The sequence below is a fragment of the Moschus berezovskii genome, chromosome 4 (genome assembly GCF_049115385.1).
Source record: "Moschus berezovskii isolate FMDL1 chromosome 4, NW_MosBer_1.0, whole genome shotgun sequence".
NCBI classification, from domain to species: domain Eukaryota; kingdom Metazoa; phylum Chordata; class Mammalia; order Artiodactyla; family Moschidae; genus Moschus; species Moschus berezovskii.
In genome coordinates this window covers 12,323,192-12,348,204 of record NC_142463.1, presented here as the reverse complement: position 1 = coordinate 12,348,204, position 25,013 = coordinate 12,323,192, and the positions used below count along the sequence as shown (strand labels likewise).

At 42.8% G+C, this 25,013-nt stretch overlaps 1 protein-coding gene across 1 annotated transcript; it reads left to right on the top strand.

Moving 5' to 3' along the window:
* MEAF6 (MYST/Esa1 associated factor 6) lies at positions 1–24,771 on the top strand. The gene is made up of 7 exons (XM_055402816.2): positions 1–142; positions 1,326–1,441; positions 4,860–4,947; positions 5,137–5,182; positions 17,798–17,990; positions 22,629–22,662; positions 23,165–24,771. The coding sequence occupies exons 1-7, from the start codon at positions 53–55 to the stop codon at positions 23,171–23,173; spliced, it is 576 nt and encodes a 191-aa protein (XP_055258791.1). The 5' UTR covers positions 1–52; the 3' UTR covers positions 23,174–24,771.
* Positions 24,772–25,013: the final 242 nt, after the last annotated feature.

Sequence of the window (25,013 nt, the reverse complement as noted above, 5' to 3'; positions counted from 1 at the left end):
GGGACCGCCCCCAGCCTGGCGCTGCCGCCGCCGCCGCCCGCCTCAGCCCAACATGGCGATGCACAACAAGGCGGCGCCGCCACAGATCCCCGACACCCGGCGGGAGCTGGCGGAGCTCGTGAAGCGGAAGCAGGAGCTGGCGGTGAGGGCCGGCACCGGCGGTGCCCGGGTGGGGGCCCCCGCGCTTGCCCTCGTCTGCGGGCCCGGCCCGGCCGCTCCGGGCCGTTCGTTACCCCCCGGGCGCAGCGCGGCGGCTGGGAGTCCGCCGGCCTGAGGACGGCTGCGCATTGCGCGGCCCGCCGGCGCCGCGGCTTCCCGGCCGGGCGGATCCGCAGCCGGGAGCCGGGGGCGGGGCGCGGAGCGGGGGAGGGGGAGGGAGGCTAGGCCGGCGGAGGCGTGGAGGGAGGCTGCGCCCGCGGCGGGGGCTTCCGTGTGGGAGCCCTGCCGCGGCGGGGGTCCGCGAGCTCCGCGGGCTGCATGGGCCGGGCGGCTCTGGGCTCTTGGAGCGATTGGGCGGCAAGCGTGCCGGCAAGGGCGGAGGAGATCGGCTCCCGCTTGGGGAGGTGGGGTAGGAGACGGATGTGGGAGGGGAGACCCGCACATCCATTCTGACCTTTGGACGATGGAGGGGTGTTTAACGCCTTTGCGGGGAATAGGAGTGGATCCGTTGGATGGGGCTTTTGATGGGCAGGCGTGGGATGTGTTTGGAGACATCTTAGAAGATGACAGGTGGGGGGGAGCGGACTCAGTCTAGGAAATTAGGAATTGTGACACGCGCCCGGGGCCCCTTGCTCGCTGGTGGCTAAGCCCTCCCTCCTCATGCGTTTTTGGCTTGAGCACCGGGAGGCGCATCTTACCTGAAGCTGCCCTTCCAGGTTTCCATAGCAACCGGCAGCCCCGTGCAGGCGGCCTTTCGGAGCTTGCAGGGAGGGGAGCGAGTTGGCGCTGGAAGGCTGCTCACCCTTCCCTCTCCGATGGCGATATCTTTTATGCGTGGGACTGGAGACTGCTCACCTTCTTCCTCCGCGGAGTTTCTTGACATCTGGGTTTCCACGAAGCCTCTGAGTATATGCAGACTTTTGCCTGGGTGTACATTTTTCTGGGGACAGACTCTATTTCATTTTATTCTTAAAGGCACCCAGCAAGACAGGTCTAGACTGTCTTGTCCGAAACAGCCTGCCCCTGCCCATGTCATCCCTCTCTCCACAAGGCTGGCTCGGTGTTGTTGAACTTGAATTTCTAAGCCTGATACCAGGATTTCAGTTTGGTCCGACTTAATGCGTGCATGTAAAAGGCATCAAGTGCTTCTTTGTCTTTCACCTCAGGAAACACTGGCAAACTTGGAGAGACAGATCTATGCTTTTGAAGGAAGCTACCTGGAAGACACGCAGATGTATGGCAACATTATTCGTGGCTGGGATCGGTATCTGACCAACCAAAAGTGAGTGACAGAGGCCTGTAATGTTGCTTTGTGCCCCAGTAATGTTTTCGTTTCTGGCTTCCCTGGTGGCTCAATGGTAAAGAACCCACCTGCAAATGCAGGAGATGTGGGTTCTTTACCTGCGTCAGGAGGATTCCCTGGAGAAGGAAATGCCTACCCACTCCAGTATTCTTGCCTGGAAAATCCCATGGACAGAGCAGCCTGGTGTGCTGCAGTCCATGGGGTCTCACAGCATCTGACACGACTTGCGACTGAACAACAACAGCTATATTTGTGATTAGAACTGTGTATGTCCGTGGTAGTAGCTTTGGAGGGAAACGGTAGTAAGGTGGGCTGGACAGAGGTCTGCATTTGAGCTTAGACTCTGGTTCAGTCCCTGCTTCACTGAGTAACCCTGGACAAATCCTACACAGTGGGGGAAGTCTGGCCAATGGCACAGGGTTGTGTGAGGCTTAAATGGAATACAGCATATAATACTTTATATCCCAGCATGTCTCTTGGAATTTTGTATATTTTAATCAGTCAAGAGTTCCACCCTCACATGATTTGCCCTACCTATATGCCAACTGTGCCATGGTTTATTTAGTAATATTACTCTTAAAAACTTTCTAACTTTTTGAAAATTTTCAAATCTAGAGAAAAATTGAAAGAATAGTTCATGATCTCTTGATACCCTTCACCGATCACCAGTTGTTAGCTTGCTGCCACATTTGCTTTCTCTCTCTTCTCTTTCTGTAACTTATAAACACACACCCCTATGCAGGCATGCCTGCTTAGTCGTTCAGTGGTGTCCAACTCTTTGTGACCCCACGGACTGTAGCCTGCCAGGCTCCTCTGTCCACGGGATTCTCCAGGCAATAATACTGGAGTAGGTAGTCATTACCTTCTCCAGGGGATCTTCCCAACCCAGGGATGGAACCTTGTCTCCTGCATTGCAGGCGATTCTTTACCGTCTGAGCCACCAGGGAAGCCCGTACATCCCCATATCTATACTTAAAAAAAATTTTTTTTTGAATTAATTATAGATACATAGGCAAAAAACAATACAGAGAGTTTCCATATACCCCTCACTCAGTTTTCCCCAGTGGTTGGGATTTATGTAACCATATAGTACAGTGGTAAAACCAGGAAATTGACATTGGTACAATGTGTATGTTTAGTTCTGTCATTTTTTTATCAAGTGCGTAGCTCCCTGTAACCGTCACTGCAGTCAAGATATGGAACTGTGCTGTCACCACAAAGATCTCCCTCATGCACCCCTCTCTTGTTGTATCTCCCTTTTCTTCCACATATGTGTATGTATACTTTGTGCTAAACCATTCAAAAGTTAAAAGCAGATCTTGTGACACTTCGTTCCTAATTGTGTCAGCAGATACCTCCTAAGAATAAGAACATCTTTCTTAACGTAACCACAATTATGCCTAGAAAATTAGCGCTACATTAATGGTATTATCTGATATACAGTCTTTATTCATATTTCCCCTAATGGTCCCCAAAATGCATTGCTAGCTTGGTTTGAACCAGGTAGTGTTTGTGCATTGCATTTGGCTGTTATGTGTCTTTAGTCTCTTAATTTAGGATCTTCCCAACCTTTTCACGGAGAAGGCGATGGCACCCCACTCCAGTACTCCTGCCTGGAAAATCCCATGGACGGAGGAGCCTGGTAGGCTGCAGTCCCATGTGGTCGCGAAGAGTCGGACATGACTGAGTGACTTCATTTTCACTTTTCACTTTCATGCATTGGAGAAGGAAATGGCAACCCACTCCAGTGTTCTTGCCTGGAGAATCCTAGGGATGTGGGAGCCTGGTGGGCTGCGGTCTGTGGGGTCACACAGAGTCAGACACGACTGAAGCGACTTAGCAGCAGTCGCAGCAGCAACCTTTTCAGTGGTGAGCTTGTTTATGACATTATCTTGTAGAATGTACAAAGTCTAGGTTTTTCTTGTTGTGACTTCATGAGGGATCCTTTAAATATTTTTGGCAAAAAATGTTGCATTACTGATTGTGTACCTCTTGTTTACCTCCAAGTTATTTTTTCTTTTTTTGACTGCCCCATGCCATATGCCAGATCTTTAGTTCCCTGACCAGGGATGGAACCTGTGCTCCAGCAGTGGAAGCATGGAGTTTTAACCACTGGGCTACCAGGAAAGTCCTTGTTTGACTTTGTGTTATCAGACAGCTCAAAGTGACAGACTGCCCCATTGTTGATGCTGCTAAGTTTGATTCTGTAATTTCACAATTGCAAAAGTTATTTTTTTCTCTTCATAATTAACAGTTAATTTCAGAGGTTATACTTTTTTAGAAGTGTGAATATGCTACTCCCCCAATTTTTGTCACTGGTTTTAGTGTCCATTGTTGATTCTTATCTGAATCATTTATTATAATGGAGGTTGCAAAATGATGATTCTAATTTTACTGTTCCTTTTACATTTGTTACTAGCATCCCGAAAGAAGAGTCGTCACTTTTTATTTTCTTTCCCTTTCCTTCTGTCTTTCTCTCGCTCTTTAGAATCCTTGTAGATGCATGGATTTAAAAAATTGGAGTCTAGTACTGTCACTTTTTTACGCTAGAGGTTTATTTTATTATTTAGTATAAATTCATTTATTGAAATCTATACAAAGAAGTACATAAATCATGAATTTACAACCCACTGACTTTTTATACCCCAACACACCCGTCATTATTGTTTTTGATGCTTCTTAGTCACTCAGTTGTGTTCAACTCTGCGACTCAGTGGACTGTCGCCTGCCAGGCTCCTCTGTCCATGGGATTCTCCAGGCAAGAATACTAGAGTGGGTTGCCATTCCCTTCTCCAGGGGATCTTCCCGACCCAGGGATCGAACCCTAGTCTCCCTTGTTGCAGGTGGATTCTTTACCAGCTGAGCCACCAGGAAACCTTAATTTGTCCCAAAAGTGGCCAGAGGGAGCCTCCCCAAGCTGATTCCTTTGACATGACCCTGTTATCTGAGCACTTTGTTGTTTTCTGTCACTTCGTACTTTTCTTGTCCCAGGCCTGGTATCAGTCATTTCTCTGAGGAACCCTGGTTCTTTCTTTAAATTTTTTAAATTCAGGTTATTAAATAGAGAAACTTCATAGCACTAGTCTGTGTTAGATGTTTTTAATAATAGGCATTAAAATAAATACATATTAAATACATGAAAATGACTCTGAACCTAGAGCTAGAGTAATCCCATGTGTCACAGTGGATCACATACCATACATTGGGAAACACTGCTGTGTATGTAGGCATTCAGCATGAATGTCATTTTGGTCAATCCAGGTGGTGTGGAGGTGTTTCCGTAATGAACTTCATAATTTAAAAAAAAAAGACTTCCTTATATCTGTCCTGGGGCATCCTCAGCTTGAGCCATAGGAGTAGCTTGGTGCTTACAATGAGTTTCTTGTGTGTGTTTTAGAAACTCCAATAGCAAAAACGATAGAAGGAACCGGAAGTTTAAGGAAGCAGAGCGGCTCTTCAGTAAATCCTCAGTTACTTCAGCAGCTGTAAGTGAGGTGGGGGTGGCGGGGAGGATCTTTCTGTGGCCTATTGTTAAGGAAGCCCTCAGTTAAATTTCTGTGAGTTTTCCCTTTCCCGTCTGTCTATGAGTAGGTTATCTCTTTCCTTTGTGTCTGTGAGTGCTCTCCTGAGACCTGTAATAATTTTTTTTGGTAACTGGTAGTTTTTTCTTTTAGGCAGTGAGTGCTTTGGCAGGAGTTCAGGACCAGCTCATTGAAAAGAGTAAGTTTATTTATTTATTTATTTTTTTACTTTTTCATCAATTTATATTTGAGCTACCATCACTCCTACATTTAACTTCTGTCCAACTGTGTATCTGAAGACTGCATGTCTTTTTCTTGCCTCTTTCTGGAACGTAGGAGCCCTTTTGAATATCCTTAATCATGTCTTTCTCTGGCGGAAGAAACTACCATGTCCTTCCTGCCTTTTCAGTCACATGAAGATTGACTAGCTGCTCAAAGACACAGAAATATGTTTTCACCCCTGTTAAGTCTTAGGAAATTTTTTTTAGTTAAAAATAACCCTTTTATCATGCAAAATTTCAGACATATCTAATAAATCCCCATGTACCCAATTTAATGATTCTTAGGAAATTCTGATGCTATGACTGGAATGTACCTGTGTGTTCTTAAATTTAAAATGGAGAGCAGATTGTATTTACTTTGTAGAGAAATTGTATCATTCTCTGTACTTAAGCCATACAGTCTCTTAACTCCTTTCTAATTTCTAGTAATGAGACTTAGAGCTGCAGGTTTCCCTTTCTGCATCAGACTCCAGGTAGATGTACTGGATGCTCTCCCCGTGGATCGGGTCACTGAAACTCACCCTGCTGTTTGTACTGTGGCTGGGTACTTTCCCGTGGCATATCTTATTGTGGGATCCAGTTGTTTTGTTTGCATTAGGGCAGTGGTTTGAGGAAAATGAATTTTGGTAGTTTGGGAATTAGAACTACTCAGTGACTTCTATTATTATCTCTATATACGGATTTCTGAGTTTTTAGCCTCGTCCCTAACTTATTTCCCTGAGCTTCAGTCATGCATTTCTAGAAAATTCTAGAAAATGTCTTCTAGACATTTCCACTCAGGCGGACTCATTTTGTCTAAAACTGAGTTGTGCCGTTTTCTTCAAAGTGTGTCTGCCCAATTATTTTGTTAGAGTACTCTGTTCTCCCGCCTTCAAAACTTGGTAGGTAGCTTTGACTCCTTTCTACCAACGTCATCAGTTGGACTAAGTCCTTTTTTTTTTCCTTTCACTGTGACTGTCAGAATGGTTTGCTTTGCCTTTCACTCTTTTTTCCTTGGTATAGAATCTCTCCCTTGTCCCCAAATTTTTGTATAACAGATTCTATGGAATGACTCCTGTGTTCTTGATCTTTGGTGGCAATGGAGGAAACAACCTTTTCTCTTAGAATTTGTACTTTTATGTCTTCATATCTCAAGGATTTTGGAGTTTTGTATTTTGGGCATTTATTTTCAAACTGTTTTGAAAATTTTCCTCAAACATGCATTGCTTTTGTTTTCTTTGGCTTCTTATGTAACTGCACTAGGAAGAGAATAGATTAGCATAGTCCCAAAGGGGAATTGTATGCTTAGTGAAGCATTGTATATTTTTGTTAAAAGAATGAAGTAAAACAATAATGAAAACCAAAACAGGCAGATTTTATCCAGTTCTCCTGTAGAAGGATCAGCAGTCTGTTTTACTGGGCTTCTCTGAAGCTTTCATCAAAACAAACCCCTCCGGCATCTACATCATTGCGCAGGTAAGGGATGCTTGAGCGTAGGTCTCGGTGTCTTCCTTTCTGCCTTGTAACGTTTCATGTTGATCTGAAGTGACTGCCTCAGACTGTTCAGTAGCTAGTCCTTTAAGTAGAGTGTCTCATTTCTAGGTTTATTTAACTTAAAGTCTGCTGTTACTTCCTCTAAGAATGAGTTGCTCAGTTTTATGTCAATGAGAGGCAGACTCGTGTGTCTTTTCATGGTGGCAGCATTAGTCGACGGACCACCTTACTGTTGTACCCTGAGATATTGTAACCCAGTTCTCTTGCTGTCACTTGCCTTCTGCTCCCATGAGCTGAGGAAGAAAACAATTATCATTTTGTACTTAGCCATGGTTAATCTAGTCTCCCTAGCTCCAGTCCCTCTTACAAACTGCTACTAGCCTAAAAATCCTAAAACATAGGTTTGCACAGAGAATGCAGTACACATTAGTTGTCTGGTGTAACTTCCCTGTTCTAAGATTCAGGATGACTTCCTCTCGTTATGTCCTTGTAGCAGCTCTTTTACTGCACATAACCTTGACTGGTTGGAATTTGACTTGTGTGTTTGTAGATCTCAGACATGTTGAGATTTGACCACTTACTTGTGTTCTGGACACGAAGGAAACACTTTACTTTGCATTATCTCATTTAATCTAAAGCTACTCCTTGAGGATACACATAGATTATAAGTGCCTGGGAAGTAGGGATCATGGCTGTAGCCCCCAGTGTCTAGCTCCATATCTTAATCATAAGAGATACTCAACACATGAGAGACAGAATTCCTGTTTTACAGACGCGAAAACAGGCTTAGAAAGGTTAAGCAACAAATCACTTCTCTTAACATCAACTTGTAGCGTCCTCTTAGATTAGATCTCCTAGTCTGACAGTTATGACTCCTCTCAACTGTCACTTCTCAGGCTCTCCGTTTAAGACGTGTTGTATGATTTATTTGTTCCAAGTACACCTTGTGTTTTCTCACCTCTGTGCTTTTGCTTGTGCTATTTTTTGTACTTATTTTGGCCTCATTTCTTTCAAGGTCCAGTGTAAAGTCTACCCCTGCAGTGAAGCTTTTAGAATAATCCAGTCTTTCTTCTCTGACTTCCATAACACTTAGTATCCATTCAGCCATTTAGAACAACACTTACTGCCTGGGTTCTCAATTCTTAGGGCTTTGATTTGATGAAGGCAGCTTTGTATGTGTTTGCACGTGTGTGGGGGTACATGTGTACCGGCTTTATAGAATATGACCAACTCATGCATCCATTGACTCAGAACTCCCATAGCAACTGCCCCCAAATGAGTCAGCAGTTAATTTTGCTCCTGAATGTATTTGAATAGAACTGCAACAAAGACAAAATTTGCCATATCTGATTTGCCTTTTTCTTACTTGTCTCCCACCTTTTTAGTTAAACTTTCTCTCCCCTGTGCCCAGCCCCTCCTCTGTTAGTCCCATATCCCTTCTTTCATACTGGGATCCAAAGTTTTCTTCTTCTTTTTTAAAAATTTTATTCTATTTTTAGTTGGAGGAGAATTATTTTACAGTATTGCAATGGTTTCTGCCATACCTCACCGTGGATCGGCCATAGGTATACCGTGTCCTCTCCCACTCACCTCCCTCCCCATCCCACCCCTCTAGGCTATCACAGAGCACTGGATCCAAAATGTTTTTGTGATCACATGCCCTGTCGTCCTGTTCCTGCCCCAGCTGGTGCCTCCACTGTTTGCGTTGCCTGTGATGATGGTTTTCTTTTTCCTAATGGTGGCTCCGCTGGGTCTTTGCTGTGGTGCACAGGCCGTCTCCAGCTTTGGAGAGGGGCTTCTCGTGTTCTGGCACTCGGGCTCTCGAGTGCGTGGGCTCCAAAGTTGTGGTGTGTGGGCTTTTCCAGTTGCAGCGTGCTGGCTTAGTTGACCCACTGCATAGACAAGTGGGATTCTTAACCACTAGACCTCCAGGGAAGTCCTGGGAGATGATAAATTTTTACTTGAATAAATAGAATTGGGTAATGGAGAGAAAGACTGTCCTGACCATACTTCTCCATCTTACACTCGTCTTTTATTTCATTAAATTTTGGGGGGGATTCCCTGGTGGCTCAGACGGTAAGGAATCTGCCTACAATGCAGGAGACCTGGGTTTGATCCCTGGGTTGGGAAGATCCCCTGGAGAAGGGAATGGCCACCCACTCCAGTGTTCTTGCCTGGAGAATTCTGTGGACAGAGGAGTCTGGTGGGTTTCAGTGCGGTCGCAAAGAGTCGGATACAACTAAACTGGAAAAATAACATGTTCCCATTGCAAGTCAGGCTATTCAGAAATGAATGTGAAAAAGGTTATTTATTTCCTGAGGTAGTCAGCATTAACAGCTTGGTTTTAATCTAACATATATTTCTGGACATAATCACACACATACAGAGCTGGAGTTTTTTGTTTTGTTTTTTAATAGAGACAGTGGATCGGTGCATACTGTTTTTTACTGTTTTGTCACACATGGCCCTGCCAGTTCAGTACACACACTGAGAGCAGTGTTGAGTTGTGATTGAAGAGTGTAATTTGGAATCAAGCCATCTGGTTTGAATCCCAGCTCTACAGCTTCTGAGCTGTGTGACTCTAGGCATGTTCCTTAACCTCTCCAGCCCTCCATTCCTTTCTCAGTAAAATGGACATCGTAACTGTAGAGCTTTTGTGAGGGTTCCATGTATTAATGTATTTGAAGTGTGTGCAACAGTACCTGGCTTATGGTAAGGAATGTCGTGTCAGCTATTGTTAATGTCTTATATTCTTTTCTATCTTTTTATTTTTCTGGCTGTGGCATGTGGATCTTAATTCCCTGACCAGGGACAGTTAGGGAAGTCCAATAAGATTTACTTATTTTTTTTTGATGCATGCTTGACATGTGGAACTTCCCCAAGCAAGGATTGAACCCATGCCCCCGGAACTCATGCCCTCTGCAGTGTAAGCACGGAGTCTTAACCACTGGACCACCAGGAAAGTCCTAGCATCTTGCATTCTTTTTAGAAGCTGAAAAATACCTGCTCGTCGTGTTGGGCCTCCTCTGTTGATGAATATTCCCATCATCTCCACTTTCCCAGCTGTGAACGGTGTCACAATAAACACCCTTGTACCCGTATGCTTTTTATAACGCAGTTTTAATTTCTGTATGATGGTACCCCAGAAGTGGCATTGCCGTATCAGAGTGGCACTCATAAATACAGTCCGGTTACTGTCTGTGGCACAGGGGCAAGCTGCGTGTGCTCTTTATCCCCTTTCCTGGCACAGAGCTCCTCAAACTCTTGGATGCTCCAGAATATGAAGAATGTCTAGTATGCAAAAGAGCAGTCAGAGAGCTTCAGATAGGGGCTGTTTCCCTGAAAGACCAATCCTTGATTAGAAGCTTGGAGTTTTGAACGTTACCCCTGAAACCTCTAGGGAGGGCTGAGTTTGAGATTGGAGATTGAGTTAATTAATCATACCTGCATAGTGAGTGGAAAAGGAAATGGCAACCCACTCCAGCATTCTTGCCTAGAAAATCCCATGAACAGAGGAGCCTGATGGGCTGCAGTCCATGGGTTCACAAAGAATTGGACATGACTGAGCAACTGACCACACGTAGTGAAACCTCTGTGAAAACCCCTAAATGATGGAGTTACCGTTGGTGAACACGATGCGGCGCTGGAAAGGTTCCCAACCCGGATGAGGCAAGGAACTCTTGGCCCTTCCCATGCCTGGTCCTGTGTGCCTTGTATCCTTTATAATTAAGCAGTGACAGGAAGTAGTGTTCCTGAGTTTTGTGAGCTATTCTAGTGACTCATCGACCTCTGATTTATAGCTAGTCTGTTGGAGGTATGGGAGGCCCAGGACTTGTGGTATCCAAAGTAGGGAGCACTCTAATGGGACTGAGCCCTTAAACTGTCGGGTCTGCCCTGACTTCAGTAGTTGGGGTCAGAATTAAGTTGAATAGTTGATAACTGGGGAATCAAAGAATTGGTTGTTGGTGTTGGGAAACAACCCTGGACTTACCAGAAAGAATCTTGTCATTCCCATTCTTAAAGGCATACCTTGGGAGAAATCATTGGGATAAAACAAGAGAGAAAAAGATCATTTTATTATTACTCTTTATTAGAGTAAATTTTCAGTCTATACAAATAGAGACAAAATAATGAATCCCTGTGTACCCGTCACACTGCATCCCAACCATCACACCGTGGCTCATCCTGTCTAATCTACACCCTTCTTGCCCTCAGCTCCACCCCCTGCATGACCTTGAAAGTCCCAGAAATCTACTCCTGTTTCTTGTGTACACTTCACCATGTATCTCCTAATGATCGTTTTTAAATTGTGGTGAGAACACTAAACATAAGATCTACAGATTTTTTAAGTGCACGACGTGCTGTTGTTAACTGTGCAGAGTTGCACTGCAGATCTCTCGTCAAAGAGTGACACCCCACTCACCACCTCCCCCGCCGTTCAGTGCCCACCGTTCTGCTCTCTGCCTCTGTGGGTTTGACTCTTTTGGTTTTCTCATAAAAGTGAATCGTGCAGTATTCGTTTTCCTGTGACTGGCTTATTTCATTTAGCATGATTCCTCCAGGTTCATCCATGTTGTGGCATATGACAGGGTTTCCTTCTTTTTAAGGCTGAATACTGTATTCCATCGTTATGACTTCACCCAGTCATCTGTTGATGAACATTTAAGTTGTATCCACATCTGGTCTATTGAATGATGCTGCAGTGAACACAATGAGAGTGAAAAAGCTGTTAAAGCTCAACATTCAGAAAACTAAGATCATGGCACCCGGCTCCATTACTTCATTGCAAATAGATGGGGAAACAATGGAAACAGTGACAGACTTTATTTTTTGGGGCTCCAAAATCACTGCAGATAGTGACTACAGCCATGAAATTAAAAGACACTTGCTCCTTGGAAGAAAAGCTATGACCAACCTAGAATTTAAAAAGCAAAGATATTACTTTGCCAACAAAGGTCTATCTAGTCAAAGCTATGGTTTTTCCAGTGGTCATGTATGGATGTGAGAGTTGGACTATGAAGAAATCTGAGTGCTGAAGATTTGATGCTTTTGAACGGTGGTGTTGAAGAAAACTCTTGAGAGTCCCTTGGACTGCAAGGAGATCCAGCCAGTCAATCCTAAAGGAAATCAGTCCTGACTATTCATTGAAAGGACTGATGCTGAAGCTGAAACTCCAATACTTTGGCCACCTGATACGAAGAACTGACTCACTGGAAAAGACCCTGATGCTGGGAAAGACTGAAGGTGGGAGGAGAAGGGGACGACAGAGAAAGAGATGGTTGGATGGCATCACCAACTTGATGGATATGAGTTTGAGCAAGCTCCAGGAGTTGGTGATAGACAGGGAAGCCTGGTGTGCTGCAGTCCATGGGGTCACAGAGTCGGACACGAATGAGCAACTGAACTGAACTGCAGTGAACACGGGAACACAGATACCTCTTCAAGATCCTGATTCAGTTCTTCTGGATAAATACTCATAAGTAGGATTACTGGATCGTATGGTACTTATATAAACGGTAGACCCTTTGTACTGTAATTACACTTTTAAAACCCTAAACACAGCACGTATTAGTACTGCATTTATTTATTTGTTTAGTTTGGGCTGCATTGGGTCTTCCTTGAGTTGCAGTGAGCGGGGGCTACTCTTCATTGTGGTGCACAGGTTTCTCACTGGGTGGCTTCTCTTGTTGCGGAACACTGGCTCTAGACTCTCAGGTTCAGTAGTTTGGTCCCAGCATGGGCTTAGTTGTCCTATGGCATGTGGAACCTTCCCAGACCAGGGGTTCAACCTGTGCCCCTGCATTGGCAGGTAGATTCTTAATCAACCAGAGAAGTCCTGCATCTCTTTAATGCTGACTAATACAGGCATACTTTGTTTTATTGCACTTTGCAGATACTACACTTTTTACGAAGTGAACATTTGTGGCAACCCTGTGTGGTCAGATGATGGTTTAACATTGTTTAGCAGTAAAATATCAAATTGCCAACATCCGCTGGATCATCGAAAAAGAGAGTTCCAGAAAAACATCTACTTTTGCTTTATTGACGATGCCAAAGCCTTGGACTGTGTGGATCACAACAAACTGTGGAAAATTCTTCAAGAGATGGAAATACCAGACCACCTGGCCTGCCTCCTGAGAAATCTGTACGCAGGTCAGGAAGCAACAGTTAGAACTGGACATGGAAAAACAGACTGGTTCCAAATGGGGAAAGGAGTATGTCAAGGCTGTATATTGTCACCCTGCTTATTTAACTTATATGCAGAGTACATCATGAGAAACGCTGGGCTGGATGAAACACAAGCTGGAAGCAGGATTGCTGGGAGAAATATCAGTAACCTCAGATACACAGATGACACCACCCTTATGGCAGAAAGTGAAGAAGAATTAAAGAGCCTCCTGATGAAAGTGAAAGAGGAGAGTGAAAAAGTTGGCTTAAAACTCAACATTCAGAAAACTAAGATCATGGCATCTGGTCCAATCACTTCATGGCAAATTGATGGGGAAACAATGCAAACAGTGACAGACTATTTTTCTGGGCTCCAGAATCCCTGCAGATGGTGATTGCAGCCATGAAATTAAAAGACGCTTGCTCCTTGGAATAAAAGCTATGACAAACCTAGACAGCATATTAAAAAACAGAGACATTACTTTACCAACAGAGGTCCGTCTAGTCAAAGCTATGGTTCTTCCAGTAGTCATGTATGGAGTTGGACTATACAGTGAGAGCTGGACTATAAAGAAAGCTGAGTGACGAACAATTGATGCTTTTGAACTGTGGTGGAGAAGACTCTTGAGAGTCCCTTGGACTGCAAGGAGATCCAACCAGTCCATTCTAAAGGAGACCAATCCTGAATATCCATTGGAAGGACTGATGCTGAAGCTGAAGCTCCAATGCTTTGGCCACCTGATGCGAAGAACTGACTCACTGGAAAAGACCCTGATGCTGGGAAAGATTGAAGACAGGAGGAGAAGGGGACGACAGAGGATGAGATGGTTGGATGGCATCACCAAGTCGATGGACATGAGTTTGAGCAAGCTCTGGAAGTTGGTGATGGACAGGGAAGCCTGGCGTGCTGCAGTCCATGGGGTCGCAAAGAGTTGGACACTACTGAGTGACTGAACTGAACTGATTTTTAAATTAAGATATGTACATTTCTTTAGACATAATGCTGTTGCACACTTAATAGACTACAGTTCAGTTCAGTTGCTCAGTCGTGTCCGACTCTTTGCGACCCCATGAATCACAGCACGCCAGGCCTCCCTGTCCATCACCAACTCCCAGAATTCACTCAAACTCATGTCCATCGAGTCAGTGATGCCATCCAACCATCTCATCCTGTGTCATCCCCTTCTCCTCCTGCCCCCAATCCCTCCCAGCATCATGGTCTTTTCCAATGAGTCAACTTGTCGCATGAGGTGGCTGAAGTATTGGAGTTTCAGCTTTAGCATCAGTTCTTCCAGTGAACACCCAGGACTGATCTCCTTTAGGATGGTCTGGTTGGATCTCCTTGCAGTCCAAGAGACTCTCAAGAGTCTTCTCCAACACCACAGTTCAAAAGCATCAATTCTTCAGTGCTCAGCTTTCTTCACAGTCCAACTCTCACATCCATTCATGACCACGGCAAAGTAATATCTCTGCTTTTTAATATGCTGTCTAGGTTGGTCGTAACTTTCCTTCCAAGGAGTAAGCGTCTTTTAATTTCATGGCTGCAATCACCTCTGCAGTGATTTTGGAGCCCCAAAAAATAAACTCTGACACTGTTTCCACTGTTTCCCATGAAGTGATGGGACTAGATGCCATGATCTTAGTTTTCTGAATGTTGAAGTTTAAGCCAACTTTTTCACTCTCCTCTTTCACTTTCATCAAGAGGCTCTTTAGTTCCTCTTCACTTTCTGCCATAAGGGTGGTATCATCTGCATATCTGAGGTTATTGATATTTCTCCTGGCAATCTTGATTCCAGCTTGTGCTTTTTGCAGCCCAGCGTTCCTCATGATGTGATTTGCATATAAGTTAAATAAGCAGGGTGACAATATACAACCTTGATGTACTCCTTTTCCTATTTAGAACCAGTCTGTTGTTCCATGTCCAGTTCTAACTGTTGCTTCCTGACCTGCATACAGGTTTCTCAAGAGGCAGGTCAGGTGGTCTGGTACCCCCATCTCTTTCAGAATTTTCTAGTTTATTGTGATCCACACAGTCAAAGGTTTTAGCATAGTCAATAAAGCGGAAATAGATGTTTTTCTGGAACTCACTTGCTTTTTCGGTGGTCCAGCAGATGTTGGCAATTTGATCTCTGGTTCCTCTGCCTTTTCTAAAACCAGCTTGAACATCTGGAAGTTCACAGTTCACGTATTGCTGAAGCCTGGCTTGGAGAATTTTGAGCATTACTTTACTAGTGTGTGAGATGAGTGCAATTGTGTGGTAGTTTAAGCATTTCTTTGGTATAGCCTTTCTTTGGGATTGGAATGAAAACTGACCTTTTCCAGTAATAGACTACAGTATAGTATAAATATACTTTAGGTGTACTGGGAAACCAAGAAATTTGTGTAACTCTCATTATTTTGATGCTTGCTCTGTTGTGGTGGTCTGGAACCGAATCCACAAGGTATGCCTGTATTCCATTGCATGGATATACCATCTTTATTTATTTATGCATTCATCAGTTGATGGACTTCTGCATGCTTAGTTACTCGGTCATGTCCAACTCTATAGTCCCATTGACTGTAGCCCACCAGGCTCCTCTGTCCATGGAATTTCCCAGGCAAGAATACTGGAGTAGGTTTCCATTTCCTTCTCCAGAGGATCTTCCCAACCCAGGGATTGAACCCATGTCTCCTGTGTCTCCTGCATTGCAGGTGGATTCTTTACCAACTAAGCCGTCAGGGAAGCCCATGGTGAATAATGCTTCTGTGAACATTTATGATCAATTTCGTGTGACCATGTTGCCATTTCTGTTGGATATGTACTCAGGTGTAAAGTTGCTGGTGGTTTGTTAACTCAGTGTTTAACCGTCTGAGGTGTTTTGCAAGGTGACGGCACAGGTTTCCGTTCCCATCAGCCCCGTTGGAAGGTTCCTGTTTCTCCACATCCTCACTGACACTGGCTGCTGTTCTTCTATTAGAGCCACCCTCGTGCTCGGAAGGTTATGTCTTTGTAGTTTTGTTTTGCATTTCCCTAATGACTAATGATGTTGAGCATCTTTTCCTGTGCACCTTGGCCATTTGTATATCTTCTTTTGAGAGCTGTCTATTCAAATTCATTGCTGATGTTTTTAATTGTTTTTGACTTCTGAGTTCTAAGAATTCTTTAATATATATTCTAGATACAAGTCTTTATCAGATATATGATTTGCAAATATATTTTCTCCCATTCTGTGGGTTGTGTGTTTTTTTTTTTTTTAGGTAGCATTGATTTATAAGTGCGATATGTACAACATTATATTTTGACTACTGTATATACTGCAGTGTGCTCACTACCGAAAGTTTAGTTTCCGTATGTGACTTGACCCCATTTGCCCATTTTGCCCCTGCCTCACTCCTGTGGGTTGTGTTTTTACTTTTTGGGTGTAATTTGCAGTTCAAGAGTTGTATATTAATGATAGAGTTCGCTTTACTTATTTTTTCTTTTGTTATGCTTGGTTTTGTGGTCTTATCTAAGAAACCATTGCCTAATCCAGTGAGTTCTAAGAGTTTTACAGCTTCTACATTTGAGTCTCTGGTCCAGTCTGAGTTAATTTTTATATATGGTGTGAGATAGTGTTCTAACTTCATTTTTCTGTGTGTGGATATCCAGTTATCTCAGCACCATTTGTCAAAAGGACTCTTCTTTTTTCATTGAATTGTCTTGTCATCCTTGTTGAAAATCAGTTGACCACAAATGTAAGGATTTATATCTGGACTCTGAATTCTGTTCCCTTGACCTATATGTCTGGTCTTAGGCCAATACCACACAGTCTTAGTTACTGTAGCTTTGTGCAGTAAGTTTTGAAGTTCTTGTGCTAATTTTTTATGAATTCCACTTTGGTTTCAGGACAGGATTGGTTAGTATACTTTTTCTAGCTTAATAGTATTAGAGCTCCCTCTTGTGTTTTCATAAAGTGTTCAAAGGCAGGGATTCGTCACTGCAGAGACCTGCTTCTGTTTTTCCCTTCTGCTTTTTGGGGATCACCTCTTTGTTTTAGCTCTAATATCCTTGTGCTACTCAATTTGAAATCTCTGCCTAGAAGTTTGTTTCACAAAGACATAACAAGCAGAGAGCTAAGCCTTGGTCCTGCTGCTCCCCTGACCCCTTTTGGAAAGCTTTGTAAACAGGTAGTGGACACAGATTTAGGACTCTTCATCAGCTCAGTAAAGTGATAGCCTTCTCCTCCCCAGCCTTTTCTGTTAAGAGTTTCAGGAATTCTTTTCAGGAAGAAAAAGTGTACCTCTACCAAAGTATGTGTAGTTTTTCTTAAAAACATGTATTTATACAAATTCTTCTTGAATTTGCTTATTTAATGTATCTGAGGGATATTTTAAAATTGGGAATATGTGTCAACTGAAAGGTATTATTACCACTTTTAAAATAATATTCTTAAGGCTTCTCAGAGTAACTTAGGTGGTGGAGCTCTTCTCCTCCTTGGCTCTTTTTCTTGATGGAAAGTCAAGATTCCTTTGTCGTTTGGCAAGGAACCAGGGTCAGCTGTAGGATCTTTTCCCAAGGTCATCTCTCACCTCCTGAAGACCTATATAATGTTTTTGATAATGCTTCTTGTGTAATTATTAATCCCATTCATGTCTTCTGTGTTTCAATAACCACTATGTAGCGAGGTTATCTCCAATCTGTCAGCTGTCCTTAGATCTGTTGCCTCTGGTTACACTGTTTCAGATTACAAGTTTTTCAACATTCTGGTAACTTTGATGCTTTGACTGTATGTATCTTCCTGTCAGTTGGAATATGTGGTCCTTGAGGGTAGTACCATATATTTTAGTGCTTGAAAATTCTTTTCTGGACTGATGGACAAACTGCCTGAGGAGTACTGATGATGCTTTGGGGGCCTTGTGTTTCTTCCCTCCAGGGGAGCCAGGAAGTGGGACGGAAAGTGACACTTCTCCAGACTTCCACAATCAGGAAAACGAGCCCAACCAGGAGGACCCTGAGGATCTGGATGGATCTGTGCAGGGAGTGAAACCTCAGAAGGCTGCTTCTTCCACCTCCACAGGGAGTCATCACAGCAGCCATAAAAAGCGAAAGAACAAAAACCGGCACAGGTCAGTGGCAGGGACCACACTTCCCCAACCCCTGCACCTCTGCCCCATCCCCAGCCACTTAGAGCTTTCACTGACCATTGCCGTGAAGGGTCTTTACTGGAACAAACATTCTTCAGGATTGGTGTGGTCTTTCTGTTGCTGATGGAAAGAAACTCATTTGGTCCGAATGAAGCAGGCTAATTTTTCTCTAAGGAAGGAGTTGGTGGGCATTAGAGTAACTGTGAAGGGAGACATCCTGCTTACTGCTTCTCGTGTGAAAAGTGAAAGTCACTTAGTCATGTCCGACTCTTTGCAGCCCCATGGATTGTAGCCTGCCAGGCTGCTGTGTCCACAGAATTCTCCAGGCAAGAATAATGGAGTGGGTTGCCATTCCCTTCTCCAGGGGATCTTCCAGACCATAAAACTTTTGTTTAGTATGATGAATTTGAAATCCTTTCAGAGGAGGAAAAGGGAACTAGAAACAGAATCTGTGTACTGGCATTTAGAAGACACCATTAGCATGTGTTGGCAAGCTGTGTGTGCGTGTGCTTTAAATCGCTTCAGTCATGTCCGACTCTTTGGGACCCTGTGGACTGTAGCCCCCCAGGCTCCTCTGTCCGTGGAATTCTCCAGGCAAGAATACTGGAGTGGGTTGCCATGCCCTCCTCCAGGGGATCTTCCTGACTCAGGGATTGAACCTGTGTCTCTTATGTCTCCTGCATTGGTAGGCGTGTTCTTTACCACTAGGGCCACCTGGGAAGCCTGTTGGGAAGCTGCAGAATGGGCTAAGTCTTTTACTTCCTAGTCCTGATCCCTGCCTAGCCGATGCGCCTTTTTACTTTTTAAATGCAAGGTTTGTGATTGCTTGTGATTTCTCTATGTACCTTCACAAATTGCTGTCAGAGGAACAATATAAGGCTATAAGATACAAGAGCACCTTCCTCGATAATGTTTGTTCACTGTGCGTTTTTGGAGCGCCTAATGAGCTAGGAATCACACCAGTGGACAGAGAGGTCAGGTGTTACCCAGAGAGGATTTCGGCATTCACTCTGCTTGGGGTTTGTATGATAGTGCTGGGGCCTCTTAGCTCAGGTAATCTGAAGCCATCTGGTTGCACTCAGAGAAGGAAATTCTGTTTTTCCAGGAAGGAATCTTGTCCTGGCTTCAAACCTTTTTCTGGAAGGTACAAAAACCAGACATCCAACAGGCTGGCCTTTGTCTTACTCCTCTTAGGAGCCTGCATGCTGAGGAGATGCAAGGGGATGTGCAGGGAATGGGTGGGGTCCCCTGTCTTTCAGTTTGCCTCTGGGCTGAGCTCTCCTGTAGAACATGCCCTCACGCACCCAGGGTATTAACAGTTGTTAGCTTGATGGATGTGGCAAGCAGGGATAATATAGAATTAACTCTTAACAGGTTTAAGCCTCCTTGGCATCAACTGATTCTTTAATTCTTTTAAGAGTTTTTCTTGTCATTGGTGGTGGTGGTTTTTAGATGCAGAAGCAGTATATACTACAGATAGTGACTGAGGACTGCAACTTAACATTTTTCTGCAAATCAAAAATCACCAGGCCAATCTCGTAAACATAGTAAGAGAGCAAAAATTGCATTGCTCTGTCTCCCCCTTTTTTTTCTCTTAAGTAAGGCTACAGGTTATTTGATTACTATGTCAGGACTGATGCCAGTTTATCATGAATAGCAGAGAACTATACTCTTCAAAGTTTTTTTTTTTTAATTGTCGAGATAAAAAGGTTATGTTCTGTTTTGCTTTCAGTAGGTTTACTCCAGTGTCATTTTAAATGTAATAATTTATTTTCCTATTTCAGAGTATCTAGGGGAGGGGATAAATTCCTTGAAAGTTTCTGGGACATTTTTGTTCCATTCCTGGTACGACAGACTCTCTATAGCTGTTGTGTATTTCAGGTTATACCTTATTTTCCTTAATGATACAAACAGCCGATAAAAAGGAATTAGACATCAAACTTAACTTTCTCCTTGCAGATTGCTGGTAGATTTCCCTAGGAACAGCTTTTCCTGCCTTTCTTCTCCTGGCCTTAGGAGCTAACTCCTTCCAGAAAAATACTAGGATTTAAAAAGATCTTCAGTGTTAGTTATTGCCTTCACAGTGGGGCTTTTTGTTTGGAAAGCAGAATCCTCTTGTCATCCCCCTGGTTTAGTATCTGGCTGGATTTCTCTGTGGGCCTTAGGGATGACTCATCTGCCCCAAGGGAAGAGAATGGAATTGATTTCCCTTCTTTCTGGAGAAAGCACGTTTAGCACACTTCGGATTCCTGCCATCTTTAGTCTGGAATTGTGTCTGGCTCACACCCCTCGTCCCTGACCAGTGTCTTAGCGGGTCTGACAGGTTGGGGGTGGTGGGGGAGCACTTTGTCTGCACGTTTGTGACTTTTCTCCCAGGGCAGTACTGTTTCTCCTCCAGTGCTCCATGCTCCATATCGTCAGGTAAAAGTCAATGGCAAATTCTTTCAACAAAGGTATGAATACCCACCATGTGCACGGCACCGTTTAGTGATGAGTGAACAGTGGAAATAAATAGGTGCCTTAGCAAAAGAAATAACTGTTATTTGACCTTTTCAAGAATATGGAAGTCTATCAAATAATCTTTAGCATTCATGAATGATCACAGGATTCTAAATTCTTATGCTTCACATGATATCGGAACAGTAAATCGCAGTGTGTTTAAAGAAAAAAGTTGAAATTACAACCTATAGCTGCTCTGACAGGTTTTTACTACTATACCAAGCTCTAGAATTTTAGGTAGTTTATAAAGGTTTCATTAAGTAGGTACAGTCTACTTCTTTAGTTTCTGATCAAAGTTAGACTGAAAATTAAATTTCTGACAGTTCCTGGTTTGTACACTTACTGTATACTTTTTCCAAATGTCTAAAGTGAAACTGTTGCATAAAGGATGTTGAAGTTAAGCTTTATTCCAGCTTTGCTCTTGCAAACATTAGCTAGGAGGAAATAACAGCCGTTTTGCATATTGCTTTACCATCCGTCTACTGCCTGAAAGGTTCTGGAGCCAGCTAAGGACGAGTGTCATGCCCCTGGTTAATGTCTTTGGAGGTCTGCCCCAGCCCATGGTTCTTTAGCAGAGATGGTCCAAGGTGGCTCCTCTGGGCTTCTTCCAGCTAGACTCCTGTGGCTTGGGTGCTTATAGATGTCAACTTCCCTGCAGACTTTGGTGTTCCATAATAGAAGTGTTGACATAAAGAGTTAACTTGCCTTCCACCATTTCAGGGGCAGGGTAATATGGCTCTATGATTTATGGAATGACTCTGATTCGACCCTTGGCTTCTAGCATGAATGCTGGGAAGAGTAATACCGTGTTTGGACACAAATATAAAACCTGAGTTAGAAATTGCGAAATGTTTTTTATCTCCAAAAATTTATGATGTTTTAATCTTTCATTTTCGCGAAAGTCCATTATGCTGAGTTCTTGGTACTGTCTTCAAAGCACCTTTTATTATGTGACTAAACCCTTCTTTCTCTGTTTCTTCTAATCCCCTGTTTATTTTTCATTACAATTAAATATTTTAAAAGTTCTAACTCTCAATCTAGCAGCTAATAGAAGGCCTGTAGGTATCTATAGTTTTCTAATGAAATAACTTTTCTTATTGTAGTCTTTTCTTCTGATATGAAATCCACTGAAGGAAGGGAGTCTCCCAACCCCAGAATCTTTGGTGCTTTGATGTTTGAAACTTTGTGGCTTAAGATTCTTAAAACTGATATTGTTTCTACAAACTTGCTAGGGTGGCTAATCAACTAATTTATTCAATTAGTATATTATTAACGTCTATTGCTTTCTTCCTTTCAAATGCTGCCCCTCAGCCCGTCTGGCATGTTTGATTATGACTTTGAGTAAGTTTGATTTGAACTAGTCTTCGTGCTGTGTTGTCTAGTGTGTAGAGACCAGTATGCCTTTTTGAGACCTTTCTAACCCATAGTTTATCTGTTTAATTATAGGTATGTATATTAGGTTAGGTTGGGAAGTTTTTTTAAAAACCAAAACGTGATGGAGGTAACATTTTATTTAATAAGTTAAGCAAAATTAAGTAAACTTCACTTTTATGCATTTCGATTTCTTGAAAAATAAGATAACCTTTACTTTAATTCATATTTAAATTGATGTCCCGGCTTTGCTTCATAAGGAGGTTAATAGTTTAAGATCTTGATATTTTGCTGTGGGAAGATTTAAAAATTGAAATTTGTTTAATTTCTTTTGTGTTTCATGTCCAGAAACACAGTCTCTTTTCTGTTCTTAATTGCTCTGTGTCTCAGACTGCGATGTAGTTGCAGAACTAGTATATTAACGTAGAGCATGTCCTCTTAATCCAAGCCCTTTAACATGTCATTTTGGAATAATTTCTAAAAATTGTATGGCTTTCATAACTGCTGTTGTATATTTCTTTTTGAGTCATCTAAGTTTACCTTGTGGCAAGAGTATCTGCTCATGTTTTTAATAAATACTTGCTCAATAATATCTGGGTAAACAACTAAATATGACTTAGTTTAATGAAGAATGTGGATTTTACTTAACCAAATAGTGTTTGTTATAGCTTGTGCCCTATGCAGTAGCTGGTTCTTGGACCCTTTTTCTGTAAATTAAAATGCAAATATCTTTTATCTTTCCCATCACAGGATTGATCTGAAGTTAAACAAAAAACCACGAGCTGTAAGTATCAGCCAGACCATTTCAGAGAGGCTGGTAAATTCTGATAATGGTTAGAAAGATGTATTTGCCTTCAGAGCTTGAGTGTTCCTTATCCGGGGTCACAGTTCTTGTTTTAAAGTCTGGGGTGTCCATCTGGACACAATTCAACTTTTAGATTGATGTTCTTTTGTTATATTTTGAAGAGAGAAAGGGTCACACATTTTTAACTGAAGAAAAACTCCATTTGATTAAATAATCAACTGTTCATACTACTCTTTCTGACATCCTCATCCTCCCCACCCCCCGCCATGCCTCTGACTGGTGAGTTCTCAGGTCTAATAAGGAAGAATTGATGCTTCCGTCCCTTTGTGGGACTCAGAAGACAGGCCACTTTCAGATGTGAAATGTCCATTGCATTTGAAACAGAATCTTGATTACAGAACAGTCGCCTGCAGGGTTGTTGGTGAGGATTTATCAGTGTTCTGCTGAGGGTAAGTTGGGACTTTTGTTTTTCTCTCTTCAGGACTATTAGAAGACTCATTAGTGCAGATGCTTCCAGGCTGTAGAGCCCTGCTTCCCTCCTCCGACCTCACAAAGATGAGCATCCTTCACCTGAGTGCGTGGCCATCCACCTCTGCTTTCTCAAACCCCAGTGCCTGTGACTCTGAGTCGTTTGTTCTGAAATGTGGTGACAAACAAGTCATTTCCATAAGACCACTTTGGATCATTTACTTTGTGTCATTTTTAGTAACAGAACTGCAGGAAGACACACAACATGGTTATACTCCCAACAAGTTGCTAACTGCATTCCTCCCTTCTCAGAACGAATGTGTCCCCGCCCCACCCTGAACTGGCTGGCACCAGCTTCATCCCTTCATCCGTCATGCGCATGGAGAAATGTTCTCTGGGTTTGTTTTTTGCTGAATGTAGAACACAGGTCACATTTCAGAGGGAGGCTGTAAATATCTGACGTTTTCTTATTTTGTTGGTGTTTTATCATTTTTCTATTGTTTTTACCATCTTACTTTCTTTGGGGACTTTTTGTAATGCCATTGTACAGCCCATACCTTCCTGCTGACATATCTGATAATCTGTTTTGTGCAGTTGCCAATATTCTTAACTGAGTATAATCTGGTTTACCATAAATAGAATGGGACTTGGCTTTTTGTTTTTCTGCAGAGGGAAGGTAAAGAGTGTTTATTTAATAATTACTTACCTTAAGGCAGTTTCATGTTCAAGGAACAAGAAAAACTGAAAAACATAAGTTGAAATCAACCCTTTTAAAATATTTTTATTCTTTTGTATAAATAAAATTTCACAGGCTTTGAATTCTCATGCTTTACTTTTTAAAAAAAAATTTTAATTGAAGGATAATTGCTTTACAGAATTTTGTGTCATGCTTTACTTTTAAACCTGAGATTGTTTTTTGTTTTTTTTTCACTTATTTATTCGTATCATGCCTTATGGAAATTTCTCTTTTTCCAGCTTTTCTCTCTTTGATGGTATTTGCCTGGTTAAATATTGTTGTAAAAATCACTAAGTCAAATGGAAGGGCTCCAAATTGTACCCAAAACTGGTAATGCCTGGAGTTCTAGAGCAGAGTAAGCGACAGGTTCACGGAGAGGCCACGACATCAGCAGATGCCCCTTTCTAACGGAGTGGATGGGCTGAGGGACCTGCTGATGGTCTTTACCTGCCTCTAGATCTGTGGCCACCCACCTTGGCTGCACATTGGAATCACCTGGAATGCTTAAAAAAACACTGATGCCTGGGTCCTACCCGCCCCGTTAAGACTCTTACTTGGGTATAGTCTAATAGTGGAGAATCTTTTCAAGAGTCCCTGGCATTCTGATAAGAAGCCAAGTTGAGAGCCACTGCATTAGGAGATTGGATTGTTCGATTCAAGTCCTATGTCTAAGGGATAAGCTGTGGGGCCTCAACTTTCCTTTGACTCTATTTAGTCATAGCCCTTTACATACGTCCAAATCTTTGTTAGAAAAAACATGTCCCATTTGTGGTAATATTTGTAGAGTTAAAATATGGATGGTGGCTATTATCAAGACACATCTACCTTGTCAAATGTTTGCAGAAGCTTTCACTCTTGTTCTCAAATAAACTTTCTTTTTTTGACTCTGTGGCTATTTAGATGTCTTTGCTTATGTCTTCGGTAGTAGAACTTCAGGGATTTTTTTGGGGAATAGTTTCTTATATATAGGCTTTTCCAAAATAGACAAACCCCACTAAGCTGAAGGCAATGGAAACCAGAAACTTTCTGTATCCTTTTTTTTTTTTTCTTTTTTCTGTTTCTCCTTTCCCAGGAGGAAAAGATGGGATCTCTGCGGTTTCCTTAACCCGGAGGACAGCATGCAGCA

Excerpts from the sequence above, each read along its gene's own strand:
- MEAF6 (XM_055402816.2), top strand. The coding sequence starts at position 53 with ATGGCGATGCACAACAAGGCGGCGCCGCCACAGATCCCCGACACCCGG. Across the intron at positions 143-1,325 it reads AGCGGAAGCAGGAGCTGGCG|GAAACACTGGCAAACTTGGA; the intron begins GTGAGGGCCGGC and ends CTTTCACCTCAG. Across the intron at positions 4,948-5,136 it reads CCTCAGTTACTTCAGCAGCT|GCAGTGAGTGCTTTGGCAGG; the intron begins GTAAGTGAGGTG and ends TTTTTCTTTTAG.